At 38.7% G+C, this 19,358-nt stretch overlaps 3 protein-coding genes and 1 non-coding gene across 5 annotated transcripts; 1 reads left to right on the top strand and 3 right to left on the bottom strand.

Annotated features, from left to right (window-relative positions):
- Positions 1 to 1,387: 1,387 nt before the first annotated feature.
- LOC100263198 (protein SRG1) lies at positions 1,388 to 3,107 on the bottom strand. Its single transcript, XM_002272083.5, has 4 exons — positions 2,683 to 3,107; positions 2,363 to 2,610; positions 1,962 to 2,289; positions 1,388 to 1,874 (listed from the first exon to the last, which is right to left on the bottom strand). The coding sequence occupies exons 1-4, from the start codon at positions 2,941 to 2,943 to the stop codon at positions 1,614 to 1,616; spliced, it is 1,098 nt and encodes a 365-aa protein (XP_002272119.1). The 5' UTR covers positions 2,944 to 3,107; the 3' UTR covers positions 1,388 to 1,613.
- Positions 3,108 to 7,803: 4,696 nt separating this feature from the next.
- LOC100266571 (translocase of chloroplast 159, chloroplastic) lies at positions 7,804 to 12,306 on the bottom strand. The gene has a single exon (XM_059736779.1). It carries the CDS (start codon positions 11,982 to 11,984, stop codon positions 8,049 to 8,051), a length of 3,936 nt encoding a protein of 1,311 aa, XP_059592762.1. The 5' UTR covers positions 11,985 to 12,306; the 3' UTR covers positions 7,804 to 8,048.
- Positions 12,307 to 13,417: 1,111 nt separating this feature from the next.
- LOC132253878 (U2 spliceosomal RNA) lies at positions 13,418 to 13,613 on the bottom strand. Its single transcript, XR_009465792.1, has one exon. It is a non-coding gene; the product is annotated as a U2 spliceosomal RNA (small nuclear RNA).
- Positions 13,614 to 13,741: 128 nt separating this feature from the next.
- LOC100244229 (uncharacterized) lies at positions 13,742 to 19,334 on the top strand. Of its 2 annotated transcripts, none has more exons than XM_059736778.1 (4): positions 13,742 to 15,123; positions 15,550 to 15,761; positions 16,619 to 16,828; positions 18,756 to 19,334. In XM_059736778.1, exons 1-4 carry the CDS (start codon positions 13,854 to 13,856, stop codon positions 18,879 to 18,881), a joined length of 1,818 nt encoding a protein of 605 aa, XP_059592761.1. In that variant the 5' UTR covers positions 13,742 to 13,853; the 3' UTR covers positions 18,882 to 19,334. The 2 variants fall into 2 exon arrangements, with proteins under 2 accessions (XP_059592761.1, XP_010649722.1); XM_010651420.3 differs by having other exon boundaries at positions 15,505 to 15,761.
- Positions 19,335 to 19,358: the final 24 nt, after the last annotated feature.

Genomic DNA, 19,358 nt, shown 5'->3' with positions numbered 1-19,358 from the left:
TAAGATTTGCAGCGTGGGCTGAAAGATAAAGAAATGTTGCAGCCGCCCTCTTCACATGGAAAGAAAGGGTAGCTGCTGAGTCCATAGGCACCAGACTTCGTGTCTCTTGGTCTCTTTGGTCAACATTATCTCTCTTATTGCCTTTTTTTTTTTCTTTTTTATGGTTCCTTTTTTAAGGCTTTCACTCTCAGGAAATTAAGTGGTTACTCTTCTCTTGTTGGGTCGTCTGGTAAAGCGTCTGGGAGTTGGGTTTTGGGACCCCTTTGCTGAGATCATACCCTCCAACCCCCGCACTGAAAAAGAGGTTCAAAAAAGTTAGTTTGAAAGATGGGGTGAGGGGGATGGTGAAGTTCCCACAAGTGGTTGGTGGTTGTAGCGAGTTAGAGGGAGGGAGCATTTGGTTTGATTATTGAATTAGTACAGTGTATAAGTCATGGGTTCAGGCTTTGATTTTTCTTTGTTGTGTTGTGTTCTGTTTTGTTTTGGGTATTTTTTTCGGTTCCTCCAACATGGGTCAGCCTCTGTGGACCAAAACCCACGAGCCTTAGTAGATGCTGAAATGTGATTTTCTGATGACATTGGCTCTGGTTCACTTGTTCTCGCATGGCCTGATGACTACATGGAATGAGCAGAACACCCAAAAAAATCCCAAAGGGGTTCCCTACTCCATGAGAAAACTTCAAGAGCTTGTTCTCTTGTTCCCATGCGTTAGTGGTGATGGGTGATGGGGTAATCATTTACTAGGGTCTACTTTTCTTTGCTCCAAATTATGTCATTTTTGATGGGTTTAGGCACTTTTTTAGTTAATTGCATCTTCATTTCCTTTGATAATTAGGTCCCTGGACTTACCTAACTCCCATGATTATAGTTCAACAGTGGAATTTGTGGGGTCTCTCTGCCAATTGTAGTAGCTTAACTTATTTCCTCTGTGGACCACTTGACCTCATTTCTCAAGTCATGAAATTTCTGAGCTCAGCTCTGATTTGTGCGCTCTAGTTATTGTTGGCACTCAAATGTCATTTCAGCTGAGAATCACCAAAAAGCCCATCACAAGTTGCTGGTTAGTGCTTCTTTCACGCCAATGATATGAGCAACTTAAAAACATATGTACATGATGTGTGGGCTCTTTCTTTCCTCCACTGAGAAAAAGCTCACTCCCTTGAACAATGGAAAACCGATCATTTTGTCCATTCTTTGATTGATGCCTACCGAAGTGTAGGGCGGTGGTGCTGTTGGGTTCCCCCTACATGATTGCATGCTCCTTTCCATGTTAGGATCTTATAGACAAAACAGTAAAAGTGACATCCCCTTCTGTTTAATACTTCCTTTTCCTCCTCTGCTTACTGCTTGCCAATTAATCACAACCATTACAAACACACAGTTGATATAAAAGAGTCACAAACCTATTACCCCACCAACTTTCATTATTCGAGACTCACAAAACAGGGTTACATATAAACAGTACAATCTATCAATAATCAGCACCCAACTTGTGGGTTTATACCCTTCACATTACCTAAGAGACGGAAACTTTACTAATAATATTTTATAGCATTCAATACAAATCCAATAATATAGGGTAGCCCTTTGTTGGGAAAGGGGGTAGGGCCCTCTTAAGATGAGCTATTGGTATGAATCTTGGCAAAATCCAAGGTTTTCTTCCCCTCCAGCTTGCTAGTCACATAGTGTCTGCTGTACTCTCCATGGTTGTATCTTCTATACTTGCATGGATTGTTCTCATCCAGAAATTCTGGCATGGGGCCAAGCTCAATCTCATAGCTTGGAGCGTAGAACGTGACAATTGAGAGCCTATCCTTCTCCTTGTGAGTCACTGCTCTATGCTCCACACTCTTATATTTCCCATTTGTTAGAACCTGTTTGATAAAAATAGGTTTAGTCTTATGATACCAATTTCAAATTTAAAGGGGGAAGAAAAGAAGGAAAATCTTCAGGTAGCATACTTCTATGGTGTCTCCGATGTTGATGACAAATGCATTAGGAATGGGGCGAACGGGCACCCATGTGTTGTGTCGAAGAATTTGAAGCCCTACTGAGCCGTCCCTTCCTTGTTGCAGAACGGTAAGTGCACTTCCATCAGAATGGGGGCTTAGACCAAGAACAAGGTCAGGTCTCGAACATGGTGGGTAGTAATTCATCCTTACAGCTTGCACAGCCTCCCCAAACATGTTCTCAAAAGCATCCTCATTCAAGCCAAGACTCATGGCTATATATCTTAACATGTTCTGGCAAAGTTCCCTTATTTCTCTGGAGTAAACCTCCAAAGCGTCACTGCAGACAGAAAGAGAGTTTTAGCTGACTGAAAGATCAAAGAGTCAAGCCATAAACAGAGTATCACCATTACCTGAATTCAGCTGGTTTTGTTGGCCATAATTTCGGGTTCCTAATAAAGTGGGGCTCAAGTCCAAGTGCAAACATGTTACACCAGTCCAGCTTTTGGTCCTCAGAGAACACAAAGGCCTGTCCATATCCCTGAATTGTTCCAGGTGCCATTGCATACTTCTGCTTCTCCTCCAAAGGTAACATGAAAAAGTCCATGGCTGCCTTCTCTATGCTCTCAAGCAAACCCAAGTCGATCCCATGGTTAATCACCTGTGGCAACAGCTCAAGGTTAGCTTCTGTATACACGATTCAAGCACTAACAATAGGAACTGGCATTTGTACCTGGAAAAATCCCCACTCCTCACAAGAAGCTGCAAGCTTTGAAAGTTCACGCTGGAGTTCATCTGTCTTGCCTTTCAAAAGCTGCGAGAAATCGATTACAGGAATGTCAGTTGATGATAGTAGGGTCTCCATGGTTAGTGTTGGCCTCTCAGCCATGTCCCGGATAAATCTTTCAGGTATTGCTGCTGGTATGGACTTCCTCAGTTCTTGCACATCGTCGATGTGTCCAACCTTGATCTGAGAAATGGGTACTGGAGCCATGGACACAAAATTTAGAGGTTTAAAATAAACTGAAAGCTAAGATGCTCTACTTGTTAGTTCCAACTTCCCCCACTGCAGTATTTATAGAAGGAAAAAATATACACTTATGCAGTTTGGTGTATTTCTAATGCATAGTATGGACCCACAATAATGCACTTCATAAATTGAGTCACTCATGTAACCTTTTGCTAATTCTATTATAATACTCGACCATAAAACCATAATTGATCACTGATTCATAAACTCCATCCAGGTAAGTCAAGCTGCATTCTATTCAATCCTCATGTTGAAAGAAAAACAAATATAATGAATGATATATGCTTGGTCCGCTACCAGAAGATGCTTTCCCTAATCATGTAACCTTTTGCTAATTCTATTATAATACTCGGGCATCAAACCATACCACTGGATTAAAGACAAATGCACAAGACACTAATCCTATTAAATTAATTCACTGATTCATAAACTCCATCCAGGTAAGACAAGGTGCATTCTATTAAATCCTCATATTCAAAGAAAAACAAATATAATGAATGATATATGCTTGGTCAGGTACCAAAAGATGCTTTCCCTAATCACGCTGCTATGATGACAAATGTTGTTCTGAACCATCAAAATAAGTACATAACCATGTGAACAAGGTGAAGGACTTTCTCATCTTTTCCTGTCTCCTCTCTTGTCAGTTTTTCAGAAATCAGACACACAAGTTGTCCAGTACTGAAATATTTTCCTCCTGAAAAAAGAAGGGAAAGGAAAAGAAAAGAAAAGAAAAGAAAATTCCTCTTTTCATCATCCCAAGCATGGATACACCTGCTTAATTAGTCAATATTTTGTTTTCTGCGTCTTTTCAACTTGAGGAACAAGAGAGAGAGCTAATAATAGAAATAGCAGTGTAGTATCATTATAACTTATTTTACATGTACATTGCATCAGCAGTAGTAAAAGGAGCAAAAACACTAGGGAATCAAGAAAGGAATCTATTAGTGGTACTGATACTGGTACATTTACTTGTCTCTTATGGCAGACTTTGTGAGTGGTAATAGTAGGGGCCATTCTCAATTGCAAGATGTCTCCAATTCTGCAGACCAAATCTAGTGTTGTTGTCGTCATACCTTTGTCCTCTTCCTTCCCAGAAGACCATCTAGCTTGGGGTCTTTGAGCACCATAGACTCGTACTTCAGCCTTCGTCACTACGTCTTGTTAAGTGCTCCTACACCACTTGACAGGCTCATAGGCCAGCATTCAAAGTGTTTGTCATGACCATAGATAGAGAGCCCGATGGTCTTCCCCACTTAGTAATTTGAGGGTTTAAAATAATAATGCTTTGTAGTTTGTAGTCACCTTGAAGTATGGTTTGTTTCTGTCCCTTAAATTTCTGTTTCAATCTCAGAAAATTGATCAGTCTTACTGTTATATTCTCATCATGCCATCGACCATTGACCATTTTCCTTTTCTTTATTCTCTGCAACAAGTTTGAACCCATGTCCACCCTTCTTTTTGGATGCCTTTATCATCATGACTCATGAGAAGGCTGCTTTTATCTATGGTTGCGATGAACGTCACCAAATTACATTTGTTGTCTGTCCTGCATTATGCGCTATGCATATTTTCTCTCACTTCCTCGAGTGTGGGTCGCATGTGATGATGCAATGTTTCATTAGCAGAAATTTGCACATTTGAGAACTGTTTTTGTGAGATTTCATTTTATGCTGACGCTGACATTTTATTCTTCGTAACCATTGAATTAGTGGACATGTTGCAAGTTGTGAGCGATTAAAATGCCTGTCCATCCTCGACCCTAGAACCAACCTCTTGACACTTGTCTAGAAAAATGGAAGTCATAGCCGGAGAGCCCGGTGACCCACTCGTCCCTAGAATGTATGTCTAGTGCACAGATATTTATTTGGGAGAGGAATTGCAAGTTGTGAGTCCCTTCCTCGACCCTAGAACCAACCTAGTGACACTTGTCTAGACAAAATAATGTCAGATCCGTCGAGCACGGTGACCCACTGGTCTCCCTCAAAAATGTGTCTAATGCACGAAGGGAATCTCTCTCCCCCACCATGCACTGATAATGTGCCTGAGTGGTTGGTGCCAAGGGACCAACACTAGTCTGCTGGGATGCACAAGCAGAGCAAGTGATATTCTGCCAGTCACTGGAACAAAGGCCTGGACATGTTCTAGGATCTATAATGGAAATACATCTGCCTAGATACAAAATGCATCGAGCATTTGAGGAGTAAGGAGAGCTGAGAGAACCCTTGTGGTATATGTCAGGAATCCATCAGAAACAATATAATTCCAACAGTGATCATATGAACGTCTGTTTTGACTCTTCAAGGATCAATCACAGTGCAAGCACAAGTGCTACAGGGGAGCCCATTTTTGCATTCAATCAAGAGAATACCCAAAAACAGAATTGAGTAAAAATGCACTATTGCATAACTCAAAGGTCACTGGCCTTTCTAGACTCAAAACCACGGAAGGCAAAAGTCCAGCCATAGCTGGTAAAGCACTCTACTGCTAGTGAAAATTGGAATCTGCAATATGAGTGGAAGGGTGAAGCAGCATACCAAAATCTTAGAAATAAAGGACAAAGACCCAAATACTAATACTACTCACTGTTCTAGCTGAGCCTGCAGGCTTTACCTAAATGAACACTGATGTTGTATAGACCAAATGTGAAAGTGAGACTGTTCAGTGATTTTACATTCTAACCTAACCCATGGCAGCTTGCGCTTGATTTGGATTGATTGGGACCATTGATAAAAGAACCTGTTTATGAGAGGATAAGATAGCTATGTCCAAGGCAAACCTCAAGTTCAATACAAACAAACGCCAGATTGGTCATACTCAAATTTCAGGCTTCCGTGCCCTCGAAAACATCATCCACCATTTATGGGACCATCCAAAACCATTTGATGGTTTCATTTTCAGGTGCCCAAACTTGGTATAAATGAACCTCAGCCCACTTTTTCCCTAGACTAACAGTGGTAGTATATATAGCAGCCACTCCATTTTTCCCCTTTTTATTGGAACTTATAAGGTTAGTGCCTAGTGCTCTATATGCCCCACCTTACCAGCAAGTACTTCTCAACAAAATATCAAGCTTCAATGATAAATGAACCTCATTCAAGATATCTACATGGCTCATCAAAGAACAAGGATGTCCAACTTTTGGGGCTTCAGATATTCATAGTAGTATAAACAACAAAAATCAAGATCATTTCTAGGAGTACCTTATTGTGACCAATTGAGCTAATGTTGCCAATGAACCTTGCAACAGGCACCTAACAAACTTTAAGTCCATTTATAACCTCAGCTCTTAACATATTGTTTAAGTATGTTGTAACTTGTTCTTACTACCATCAAAGAGCTAATTATTCATTTCAAAAGCAAGAAAAATGCTTGAAAATACTTTATACGTGGTTGAGTGTAACTTATTTTAGTTAAAATTAAATAACATTAAGAAAGTTCATAGTCGTCCAACCACTTCAAATTTGTGCTCTCATCAATGTTCTTATTTTTTGGGGGGGATTAGCTGAGTGGACTCGTTGTTTTCCTCCCTAACCAAACAATGAGCCCAACATTTAATGCTTTCTCAGTAGCGCAGAGCATAAAGACAAACATTGAATCATTGAATCTGAAACTTGTACCAATAGACAGTTACAATTCAAAAGATCTTGAAAATAGGAATGAAAACATACCTTTTTCTGTTCATCTGTTTCCTCAGAAAGACGGTTGTCTCGGCTTCCCAAAAATGGGCTTTACTGGATAAATCCAGACACCAGGAGAAGATGTTCATTCACACACTTTCATGGCATTCGGTCCAGGGATGGACGGACTTGGGTTTTTTGGGTCGCCAGCCACATTGTCTGATTTCCTCCATTTCTGCCTCCCAGCAAGGCAAACAAGTCTCAGGCCATCAGGTTAAACCCTTGGGCCCTCTTTAGAAATGCATCTTCATTTTCCCCTGTATGATACCATTCAACTTTCTCCGTTTCTTCTGCCATGCAATATGGACAGATCCATGGGCAAATGCTTCATCCTTTTCTGCCTGGAAAGCGACTCTAGTCTCCGCTTTCTTCCGTTTTGTACAAGGCATTGCTCGGGTTCTAGTCTCTTTGACTCCACTTTCCGAATCTCTTAGAGCCATTTCATTTCGGTTTTTGTCCCTCAGTTGTAACGTCATTCTTTCCGGAAAAAAATGCACCATTTAAATGAACTGGAATTACAAGGAAAGAAAAAACTGCTGGAAAACCTGTTTGGATATCAAGAAAACTGAAGGAAAGAAAAAGAAAATAAATTTGTTCTCATGGCAACAAATTTGTTTGAAAATCAATGTATTTGAATATTTTTTCCCCTAATCTCCATAAAATGACGTCGTTACCATCGTCCTTGTATATTCTCTGTGAAGTGCTCCTCCGTACTTTTAGAAGAGATTGAAGCAAAAGCAGAAATACTTCGTCTTCTTTTATCTTCCAAAGCAAACCATCCATGGGGAATTGCTGCTGAAGAGACCAACTGAATCAATCAAAATTCAAGACTCTGGCTGCTTACTGTATATGAATACTAAGTTCAGTCTATGGGCAGCAAAGCCTTTGTATACAAGCCATGAAAGCTCAACTCCAACCCAGAAGAAGAGCAGATTAGCAGGTCATACCAACTCCGGATTCTCAGAGCAACAAATGAAATACCAACCTGATCCTTGAATCCATTAAAATACAACACTACTTCAAGATGATGTTTAGGTTGGTTTAAGGTTTGTATCAGCCAGCCAAGATCAAGTATGAACTTACTGGATCAGTTTTGAATCTTATCAGACAGATCCCAAATGGGAAGTCTTGTAACAGGCTAAGATCAGACAAAGAGCAATAATTATATCAATATATGAACCAGAACTTGTGAAACATCAAAAATTAGATTCCAGTCTCATTCATGCTACAGCTTACTATCTGACCTGCTTAAGTGAATTACAACATCTGTGCAATGGAACAAAACTGAACATGACCATGGAGCTAGTGACTAGACTGGTAGACTGTGATGAAAATTTACCTACCTCTAACTGATGTAATGGAAATTGACTCCTAGTACATCGATGTTTTCTAACCTGATCCCGGACAGAGACTCCTAAAGATGGTGATGGCAATTGGAAGAAAACCCATGAGTGCAATCTGGAGTTGCTCCAAGCTGCTAGTCCTTACGGTGATCTGTCCACTTAGTTTGTTGTTCAATCCGACATGGAAAGCCATTTTAGAACTTTGTCCCACGGAGAAATGGCATTGTAGATTACCCATTAGTGCAAAGTCATTTCTCCACTTCATCAGAGACAGACCCAAGGTGGCCTGGTCCTGCCCAATAGGAAAATCATTTTCTTTGAGACGGATTTCAAAGTTGGCTCCATATGCTGCATCATTCTGAGATAGAATGGCTCCAGTACTTCCCACAAAAACCAGACGTCTTCCAACTGCAATCTGATCCTCAATTTTGAGTCCAGCTGCCACATTTTTGCCTGAGAATGTAATGGATACCCCTGCAGCAGTTTTGTTCGTTTGGAAATTTTTTATTTTGGTTTCACCCCTTAGGATGTAGGCAACCTGCCTTCCAATGGTTTGAATGTTGAAACCTGCCATGGTTGATCCATTTTCCCCATGCTTTGCAGAAACAGAGGAATCAAAGTGGATATTGAACTCATTTTTTCCCTTGGTGACTTGAACAGAGATTTCTGTGGGAAACATACCAGCAATAGCAAGGTTCTCTTCAAGGCTGACACCATCATATCCACAATCATGGTCCCAGCAACGGGTAATCAAAACTGGCCTTGCAAGATGCCGGGACATGGCATCTAAAGATCGGTACCTGTAAGCAGGATTATCTGCATCAAAGGAAGGTGGGAGGACCATGTCAGGTAAGGGAACTGGTACAGTCGCTGGACTTCCAGATTCCTGGTCTCCATCCTCCCCCACATGAACATTATCATTCCCACCATCTTTGCACTTTTTCTTCATTTCCCTCAACCTTTTCAACTCCTGTCTCCACTCTTTCTTCCGAAGGAGCTTCACCCGATAATCATACTCCTCAAAATAAGCTTTTCTTTGCTCCTTGCTGAGCTTAGCAATATCAGATCTCCTCAGAGGCTTGAATGCTGGGAGCTGGTCATACACATCGTCATTTTCTTCATCAGTGTCTGTCATATTCCCCAACTCAATATCAGAGTCAACATTCTCACCACCTTGATCAGTTGAGAGTTTTGGATGAGTAAAAGACTGCAATAGGGAGGACAACAAGTAGGGTAGGGGTGGGGAACGGAGCGGAAAGCCAAATAACTTTCTTTGACCAAATGGATCTTGTGGTTTCAACAGGGAACTTGCATCAGATAAGGTCTTCATAGAGCAGCATAAAAGTAATAATTGGTTCAGCCACTCTTGTCCATTGGGGAGCACCTTCTGACCATTTCCGTTCTTTCTACACAATGGATGGTTCTCAACAAGAGATACTGGATTTATCAAGTTTGGATTCATCAGACGTAGATCACCAACTGTTTGTCTGATAGACTGCTGAACAGAATGGGATCGTTGCGAAACAAACAAGTCATAGCTTAGGGGTGACCCAGATGGTTTGTCAGGGGGAGAAGAAGCACCATGGGTCAGAGTGACAATGGCATTTCGCCATATTGACGAACCGAGAGAACTGGTTATTGACTTTAACAATGGCAGATCATTAAGATCTTTGTCCTCGGTATCTAACCTATCAACATACAGGACAACATCAGGAGGAAACTTCTTCATGAACTTCTTTATAGATGACAATATTTTCCGGTTGAAAGCCTGCTCCATCAGAGAAGATCTGAGACCTGGTGTGTCCAAGACCCGGATCTTAACTCCATCTATTGTTCCAATAATTTCATTTACAGCAGAGGTGGTGGGTTCAAATGCATTGGTCATGGCTTTCTCTTCACAGAAAATGGAATTTATGGTTGCACTCTTTCCCACTCCAGTTTTCCCAAGAACCAGGATATTCAAAGAGAATTCTATATCACCTTTACCCTCTGCTTCAAGTTTCATGGCCATTCCCTTTGCAGATTCAAGGCTAAATGCTTCATTAGAGTGCTTCCCTGCATCAATGGCCAGCTGGTATAAAACCTGTGAAACTATAGAATCTTCAGGAGAATGGCCTAGTCTCTGGACAAGCCTCAAGAATCTTACTCTCAGGAGTTGTATCTTCTCTAGCTTTTTCTTTTCCTCTTCACTTATGCTGTCCTTAGATTCAGCCCCAGCCATAAGGTCAGAAGATGCAGAAATATTGAGACCATTTGATTGGGGAACAGGTCTCAGTGAGGAGCCTAGCCCAGCATGACGCTTGAGAGAGAAAACTCTAGAATCATCAACAGAGGTGAATACGCCATTGCCACTATCGCCATCCAATCCAGCACTAGTTGCTGCTTTCAGAAGTGATGTCAGTACCTCAGAATCAAATATTTTATGATCTTCATCATCCCCATCTTCCTCCAATTTTTCCTCTGAGTCTTTGAGTGTCTGTCCCTCGGTTGTCTGCAAATGATGCTGGGGAATCTGGGCACCTGAACCAGAAGTGGGGGCTAGGCTTTGCTTCTCTTCATTAACGATCTGCTTGGCTGTATCAGAGCTTCTAAATACCAAACCTCCAGCATCTCCATCAGAAATTGTACCTTCTCCTTCTACATCCTCTGAAACATTGTTTGCTACATCATTCACTTCAAAGTCAGGGTCTAGATAGGAACTCGGTATCCTGGATACTGAGTTGCTGGATTTACCATATATTTGGTCTTCCAACATTACATCCTCAGTAGCTCCAGGCAAATCACCATTCCCCAAATATTTAGTCTCATGAGTTGGATTTAGTATTGAAATTTTAGATCGGTTCACAGACTCAATTTCATTTTTCCCAGTGGAATTCCCCATGGATTCATCTGACTTAAAGTCACCATATTCTTCTACTACATCAGCACTGTCAACCATTATCAGACTTTCTTCAACCACTTCGGTAGGCTCTTTAACATCTACACGGGAACCCACAAGCTTCACATATACAGCATCGTTATTATTGAATTCTGAACTACTCTGCTCGCCTACATCTCTACCTTTCAATCCAGTTTCTTGGTTGTCTAGTTTTCTAAGTACTTGACTTTCAGTGGAGGGACATTTTACATTCTCATTCAATTTCAAAGTCTCCTCCGCAATATCTTCTCTATTCACTGCTGAAGCTTCACTAATAGCCTCCTCGGTATTGTCAAAATCTCTTTGTTCAACCAAGTCATCAACCGACTGCTCCACTAAAGACTTTGCTTTTTCAGAACCCAGAACTTCATTTCCAACTCCAATGAAAACATCCGGATTGACCTTTATTCGGGGCTGTAAATCATCTTCTTCGATACCCAATACCTTGAATTTAGGAACATTGTCAATCTCCTCCAAAACCCGAATACCAGTAATCCTATCCGCACCTGAAAACCCACCATCTTCTACTTCACTTAGCTCCTCTTCACCACTCCCATTATCACAATCATCATCCATTGACAAACGAGCAGTGGGCATGCTGTACTTTGAATTTGAATCATCCACAACAACCGGGACAAAAGTAAGGGCATAATGACCAATAGCATCATTTTGCTCATCCTGTAATGGTGCTTCTAGGGTTTCTTCATCTGGGACTGCAAGAAACGGGCTAGCAAGAACATATTCCTCAACATCATCACTCCCTACAGATGTTTCCTCGTCTGGGAATCCTACAAAGGGCCTCTCCGACGCCGTTTCAAATTCGAACTCATCCTCCTCACTCATATTGCGCCCACTTTCACTACCACTAGTACTGATTACATTATCATCACTTCTTACATATATATCAAAGTCAGAATCAAGAGAAAGAGGAGCTCTGATAGGGAGAAAACCTGGTAAGGTCTGTTGAGAGACCATGAATTCTGATGGTTGGTCATGTGGGTACCCCGCTGAGGTTGACGAAGTGACTTGTGCTGCAGAAAGAGAGACACGGGGCCTGGACTCCATAGATTCATAGATTCCAGCTCTTGATTCTACTAAAAGACCAGACAGAAGCCTAAGCTAAACGAAGTGGAAATTTAGTACCTTGGAACTGATGGATTAGGGTTTCTTTTTGGGGTTTTCTAAGAATTTCATGTTTGTTTCTTTTTGGATTGCTGTGTTGGATTTGGTAAGGAGGTAAAAAGCAAAAACTATGTGACAAAGTCGGTGGAGAGAAAGACAGAGACTCAGAGAGAGAGAGACAGAGAGAGAGGGTGATATGACCGATGAGGTCTTGCACACAACCCCTTGGAGTGTGTGAATTGGCCCGTGTCTTGGTAAACAGCTGTGAACTAGTTTGCATTTTCCAAATTTCCACTGAATTTCCCCACTAATGTTAGGGTTTATAAGTTTATTCATATATATATATATATATATATATATATATATATATTCATTTGAAAAAAATTATAAAATTGGTAAACTTTTTCGTGTTTGTTTCTATCTAATTTTTGCTGTCTATTTTTAGAAAGTAAAAAATATTATTTTTTTATAAATATAATAATTTTTCTATAAAAATTTTGTTTTCCAAAAATAAAATAAATATTAACTTTTATATTCAATATAATAATTATTGTACAAATATATAAACTTACATCGTATTTAATCCACAAAAGTTACTAGATTTTATATAAGGGTATTAAGTATTATAAAAGGGAAAATTTTAATTTCAATTTAAAACTTTAAATGTAAGTATGTCACATATCATAAATTTAGAGTATGTTTGGTCTTGTGATTTTAATATAATATAATTTTTTTATTTAAAAAAATCCTTTTGACAGTCATTTTTTATAAATAAATTCTTAAAATAAAGTGAAATAGGAAATAATTTTTAAAAATAAAGTAAAATATAAAAAAAAATTAGAGGATAAATTGGAGTTGTTTTCATTAATTTTTAAAGATAAAAAAAAATTATGAGCTCGTTTGACTACAATTTTTTGAAACTTATTTTTAAAAACAGAAAACAAAGTGTTTCACTCTTCTCATCAATTTTAAATTTTGTTATTTATTTTATAAAATAAAAAATGATTAAAAATTATAAATTTGTTTTGTTGAAAAAGGAAAACTAAAAATATATGTAAAATATTATTGATATATCATACTATTTAATATGTACAAAGTATTTTTATGCAGAAAAATAATACATCACTTTTTATTTAAAAACTTTAAATATTTTAATTAAGAATATTAATAAAAATAAATAAGAAATTACTTACTAAATCTTAAAGTGTGAAACAATTTTCAAATAATACTTAACATAAAAAAGATTTTATTTGAAACAAATGCCAATATTTAATTATAATAATTTTTTATTTAATTTTAAATTTTTTATAAACTCATCATAAAGACGCATTTATAAATACTTTATTGCTAATCTTATTAAACATTAAACTTGATCGGAGGGATGCGCCAGGCCCGTGCTATAGTGCAACGCATGGGCGACGCGCGAGGACTCCAGCAGCAAGCTACTGTGGCGAGCCCTCTCCCTGAAAAAATTAATTTAATATCATGTGGACCGATGGTCCACGTATCAGATATTAAACTGATAAGAACAGATACTACACTTGATCTTAGCCAAAAGGCCGAGAAAGGTATGAATTGGAAGGACACTTCTTTCTCAATTTATAGCCCTCCCCTCCTTCACTCTAAGTCTCTCGTTCCGATGTGGGATACTAAAACTTCAAAATTTATAGTACCCGGGCTTAGGTTGTAGATTGGGCAATGGGCCCAAAGGCCCCAAATTGAGGGTCCCCGGTAAAGCCCAACCCACCTATCAAAACCATTGCCCTGAAGGGTGCACGTTCGCGGGAATCAAAAGCTGCCACTGCCCTCGCAATGGTCTTCTCCTTCCTCACTCCTGTAACCACCACCGTCGGCGCCGCCACAGCCATCATTCAAAGGAAAGCAATAATCTTATCTTCTACTTCCAAGTCATTTCCGTTAAAACCCAGAAAGAGAAAGAACTATTTACGCCCTAAATTGTTAGAAACCCTAACAATACCCTACCCCAACACGACTCTTCTCCCCCAAGAATCTCCACTTCCCATTGAATCCCATGAAATCCTTCAGGAGATTTCCTTCGATCAAACTTCCGGAGAATCTTTCACTATCGTCGTCGGAGACGACGATAAAACTGCGCATCAGAATGAGGCTGAATCGCGTCAATTTCTTCTCTCCCCGACCTCCGGCCCTGCCAAGGTCGAGAATGGAGAAGTTGGCAAATTTTCTACAGGTTCACTCCTAAAATTAGGCTTGTGCTTGGTTGGGATTTTCGTGTTTCAGACAATTTGTGCTGTTTGGGTGTTAGGATCTGCGGATTCTGATCAGGAACATGAAATTTCGGATAGTGAAGCTAAGGGTTCGCAATTGGGTGCCAATGAAAGAAATAAAGGAAAATTTTTGTTGAATTTCGGTGGCAAATTTTTTGGTGAAAAGATTGGTAATAAATCGAGCCATGCTGTTTATCTGAATGAGTCTGAATTGGAAGAGAAAATAGTGGAAATTAGGGCAATGGCAAAGGAAGCCCGTGAGAGTGAGGGAAAGAAGCTGAAAAACAATGGCATGAATTCATATTTGGAAGAAGCTGGGGGAGGTGATGCTGATGAAGATGTCATTTCTAGTATAAGAAGTGGAATCCAAGAAGAGGTTGATACACGGTTGCTTAAGTTGCAGAAGAGGTTGAATGCTACACGGGAGAAGTCGCCATTACCGTTAGTTAGTCATTTGAACAAGTTTGGCAAGGTTGAAAACAGGGTGAATGGGGATCATTCGGATGTAGCTGAGTTAAATAGAACATTGATGTTTAAGAAAAAGATGAAATTTCGAAATGCTTCCTCTATGCCAAGAAATGATCCAAAGGGGTTTCAGCCTTTGGAAAATAGTGATATATCCAAGAAGAAAAAAAGTAGTTCATCCACTGTAGATACGATAGTGGACCTGCCTGCTGGCAATTCACAACAAAATGATTCCTCGTCTTTGGAGGAAGATTGTGGAAGAAATGCACTTAGTAAAGAATCAAGCTCATTGCAAAATCATGGGAAGAAGTTGGAGAAAGGAAGAGAGGGAAAGAAAATGGGAGGCATTGTGAATCCTGAGTTTGGGAATGGTAATATTCCTAACACACATTATATTGCATGATTTCTCGGTAGCTCTGTTCAAGTATTTGTCATCTATTCAAATTTATATCTGGTTCCACAATTTTCATTATGTTTCATCAGAGGTGAAAGAGTTATCGTCTACTTTTCCTGGTTCTCTTACTATTGAGCCAGTACTCAGGGTCTGTTACAGTGAGATTCTCTGATACGATTAATGGTGGTAAAAAATTTTGATTAAAATTCTAAAGTTTTATTAAAAATCTTTTGCCTTTCTGGAAGCTTGAAGAAATGGCTTGGCAAATACTGTAGTGTATGTTTTCTGTAACCAATGAAATGTGAGGTATATTTATGTTAATATTGTGTAAAAACTTCAGTTTGTTGTTAAATTTTAGTTGTTGTCCAGGAGCCCACTCATGAAAAGCCTTTGGTTGAAGCAGTGAAAAGGCGATCAAGTGAAAGGGAAACAAAAAATTCTCAAAGCTTGACAAAAGAAAACCAGAACACTGTCACAAAACCCAATGCCGACTTGAGTAGAAATGGCAGTTCAAATTGCAGAAAAGTTGGAAGCAAACAAGTGGCTAAAGGATCCAGGGATAAGTCATCAGACATTAAGGCGGATTTGTGGTGGCTGCATCTTCCTTGTGTAATAGTACGTAACTGAAACTTATAAATTTTTGCTTGTGGAATTTATAGTTTTGCTCAACAGCATGAACTCATTCATGGTCTATGATTTTATTTCATATGTGAGACCAATATTCTAATGAAATTTACATATCTTTTTTTATTCATATAAAACTGAGATATATTATAGAAGAAAGAAAGGGTTACAAAACATGTATTCATATATACATGAACCGAGTTATTCTTCTTTGTATATGTCATAATTGAAATTTGTTGTTTCTTCTTTATATATGTCATAATTGAAATTTGTTGTGCATGAACAAATCCCACATCTTTAACTCAGTTGGACTTACAACTTCTCACTGATGCATTAATTTCTTGTTTTTACTACTTCTTGTCTGGTAATAGATCTATGCCAATATCCTTATTTCAGTCATTACCTAACATTTTATATGTAGAGCATGCTAAATCTATTTACCCAACATTTTATGCGTGTGGAATGTAATAAATCTATAATTCTTCAAAAAATATTTGAGTTTTGTGTTCTCCATTTTTCATCAGAAAAAATCATAGGTGTATTCATCAATGCCACAAGACTCCAGAAGCAATTCCTTGCTTCATCCACCCCTTGTATAGGTCATATCCTCTTTGATATCCTCCACTGTTATGGCAGATGATAGACCCAACTGTCACTTCTTGTTAAAATTGCCCTGTCAATTCATCCATAAGCAACCCAGAAAGAAGTGAACGTCTTGTCCTGCTAGTCACTGCTTTCTTGTACACGGCCCTTAGTAGTACCATTGCATGCAGATGATATTCTTGTTTGGGATTAGCATTTTGTTATGTCTCCTACTAAGCTTTTAATAACTATTTATCCTGTTTCAGGCTGTTCTTATGCAGAGAGGTTCTAACCATGAAGAACAAGGCGGACTATACACCTTAAAGACCACTTCTCATGAATCAGACCCAATTGATTCATCCTACACTGTTGCTTTTGAGGACCGTGGTGATGCCACTAATTTCTGTTATCTACTGGAATCTTTTTTTGAAGAACTAGGCGATTTCAGTGCTGACATTGTTCCTTTGTCAATAAAAGTAAGAATCTCAACCTGATTCTGAGAACTTCACTCTTACCCATGCATCTTTACATAATAATGCTTTCGTTGGAATGTAAGATTTATATGACTGAACATAGTACTTGATCGCTCGGATTTTTGTCGTTTATTGGATCAAAACAAAATTTATAACCTAATTCACTCTTCTATAGCAATTTGTACCCGATCAAAAAGTGGTTTTAGTACAAACTACTGTAGCATAGTGGTTTTTAGGTATCGTCCACAAGGATGGATTATTCTTGGTGATTAAGGCTTGGATGAGATGATAAGAAATGATTGTGATAAAGTGAAATTGACTTGAAATTGCATGATAAAATTCCAAAATAACAATGTATTCAAATTGAGAGGAAAATGAATAAGAGGGGAGATTCTCGGAGTTAGGATTTTCTAGAGAGCAATTTCCATGGTGAATAGGTGTTGAGATCTAATTTTCATCAAGTTAGATTGAAAACCTAAATTTTCATCTAAACTGATTTTTGATTTAGCTTTAGGTCTAGATCTAATTTCTCTTCAAATTAGGTAATCTAATCCAAGAGATCAATTCAAATCATATATTCAATTCATCTTAAATTATCTTCCAATGATTCACACAATGCAACTATTCAATCTCATTAAATCTAGCATTAAGAATTTAATGAATCTACCTAGCTTGCATTGTAGTAATCATCCAAGACAATTTGAAGAGAAAAATCCCCAAATTTCAGTTAATCAATCAATTAGATCAAATTACCTTTGCAATTCAAGCTCAATTCTCTAATTCACCATAGATCTTACCTCTAGATCCTCCCTCCTCCAAGAAAAACGAGATTTAGCCACTCATGCTTGGAGATTTGATCTCACAAGACATGTTTGGCTACCGAGAAAATAAGAGAAACTGAAGGAAAGTGGAGAATTGTATATAGAGAAAAGAAGTATGAAGAGTTATTACAATTAGAGAAAATGAATCAAAAGTTATTAAATGAGAAAATCCCGTTTCTATTTATAGGCTAAGGTAAAAAGGACACTTGGCAACATTTTAGAGGTCTTCCGGATGCTTCTTCATCAAGGAATCTGGAGAGAATGCACTTTCGCACGAGCCCCTAGTGATTTCGCATGATGGTGCGAAGTGGAGAAGCCATCAGCTGGAATTTCGTTCTTCTGGAGCGTTTCGCATGACTGTGCGAAAATTTCGCATGGTCATGCGAAATCACTTCTTCACAATTTCCTCATGTGCTGCAGCCACACCCTCTCTGTTTCATTTCGCATGACTGTTCGAAAATTTCGCATGGTCATGCGAAATCGAAAATCATGCTATTCCGGCTCCTCTTTGCAAATTCTCTCATTTGTTCATGTTTAATCCATCTCCACCACCTTCAATTAAGCTCCAAAGCTTGGTCCAAGTGCATTTCATTGCTTCTTTCATTATGCTTTTGGATCATCATCAACTTCATTTGTTTTCTTCAACTTGATTCATCTCTTTTGTCACAAATTTATCAAAAACATACCTTGAAATGACTCCAAAACTTCATAAAACTTGTTAGTAACTCTTGCAAGGACAATAACATGTTAATTGAGTGTTTTAGGCATAATTACTACTCAAAAGACGTGAAACTCATGAGAATTATTATCCAAAATATGCTCTTTTTGAGTAGTAATCAGTACTCAGGCCCAAGTAAACTCACTGTGGATTGAGAGAAATATATTGACTATATCTGAAATATTGGGTTACTCTAGACATACCAAACCTTCTTACCACGCCTTTAAGACTTTGGAAAAAACTGATCACGTTTAAAATGTCTTTTTTGCGTAGTCCCATGGTTGATAATACTGTTTCTTTCTTTAAAGGTTGGATGGTCATGACATTGAAGTAGGACGTTAAAGACATGTTGGTGCTATATTGACAGGAAAAAAAACTTGAACTTTTGCAGGAACTTCATGAGGCAGTGAAATCAGATGGCATGAAAGTAATTGTTGTGAAGAAGGGGCAGCTTCAGCTTTATGCTGGGCAACCACTCGCTGATGTTGAGATGGCTATGCGCTCTTTGGTTGAATAAAATCCAAATGCATTATCCACCAAAATTCACAAAAACGAAGTGGAGGAAACAGAAATGAAGATCGGTGTTTCCAAAGAGCCTGTGTACCAAAATTGAAAATATGTTGTACAGGAAACACAGAAAGGAGTTTGGGGCTCTAGGAATTTTTCTATAATGTCTGGGGCCTTTATCAATCTGTGAACAAATTTTGTTACAAGAGGGGCTCGTCAAAGTAAACCAACTTTTTCCGCAGGAGATGATTTTGTTTCTAAAATTGCAAGCATTGTTGCTGAAGTTTTGAGAGGCAAATTATGTAAACACATGTAAACACAAATAGAGCAAAAAATGGCCTGAAGTTTTGTTTCAAATTGTTTATTTGTAGCTGAAGTTTTGATTCTATACTTTGCTTGTTCATCTGTAGCTGATCAGCACTCTGTAGTGACTCAAAAAGAGGGGAAAGCACTGTGTTTTCACTACTCCATTGTTTCTGCCTAATGT

The sequence above is a fragment of the Vitis vinifera genome, chromosome 5 (genome assembly GCF_030704535.1).
Source record: "Vitis vinifera cultivar Pinot Noir 40024 chromosome 5, ASM3070453v1".
Taxonomy (NCBI): Eukaryota; Viridiplantae; Streptophyta; class Magnoliopsida; order Vitales; family Vitaceae; genus Vitis; species Vitis vinifera.
Note: the sequence above shows the minus strand (reverse complement) of the source record. Positions and strands in the feature narration are given on the sequence as shown.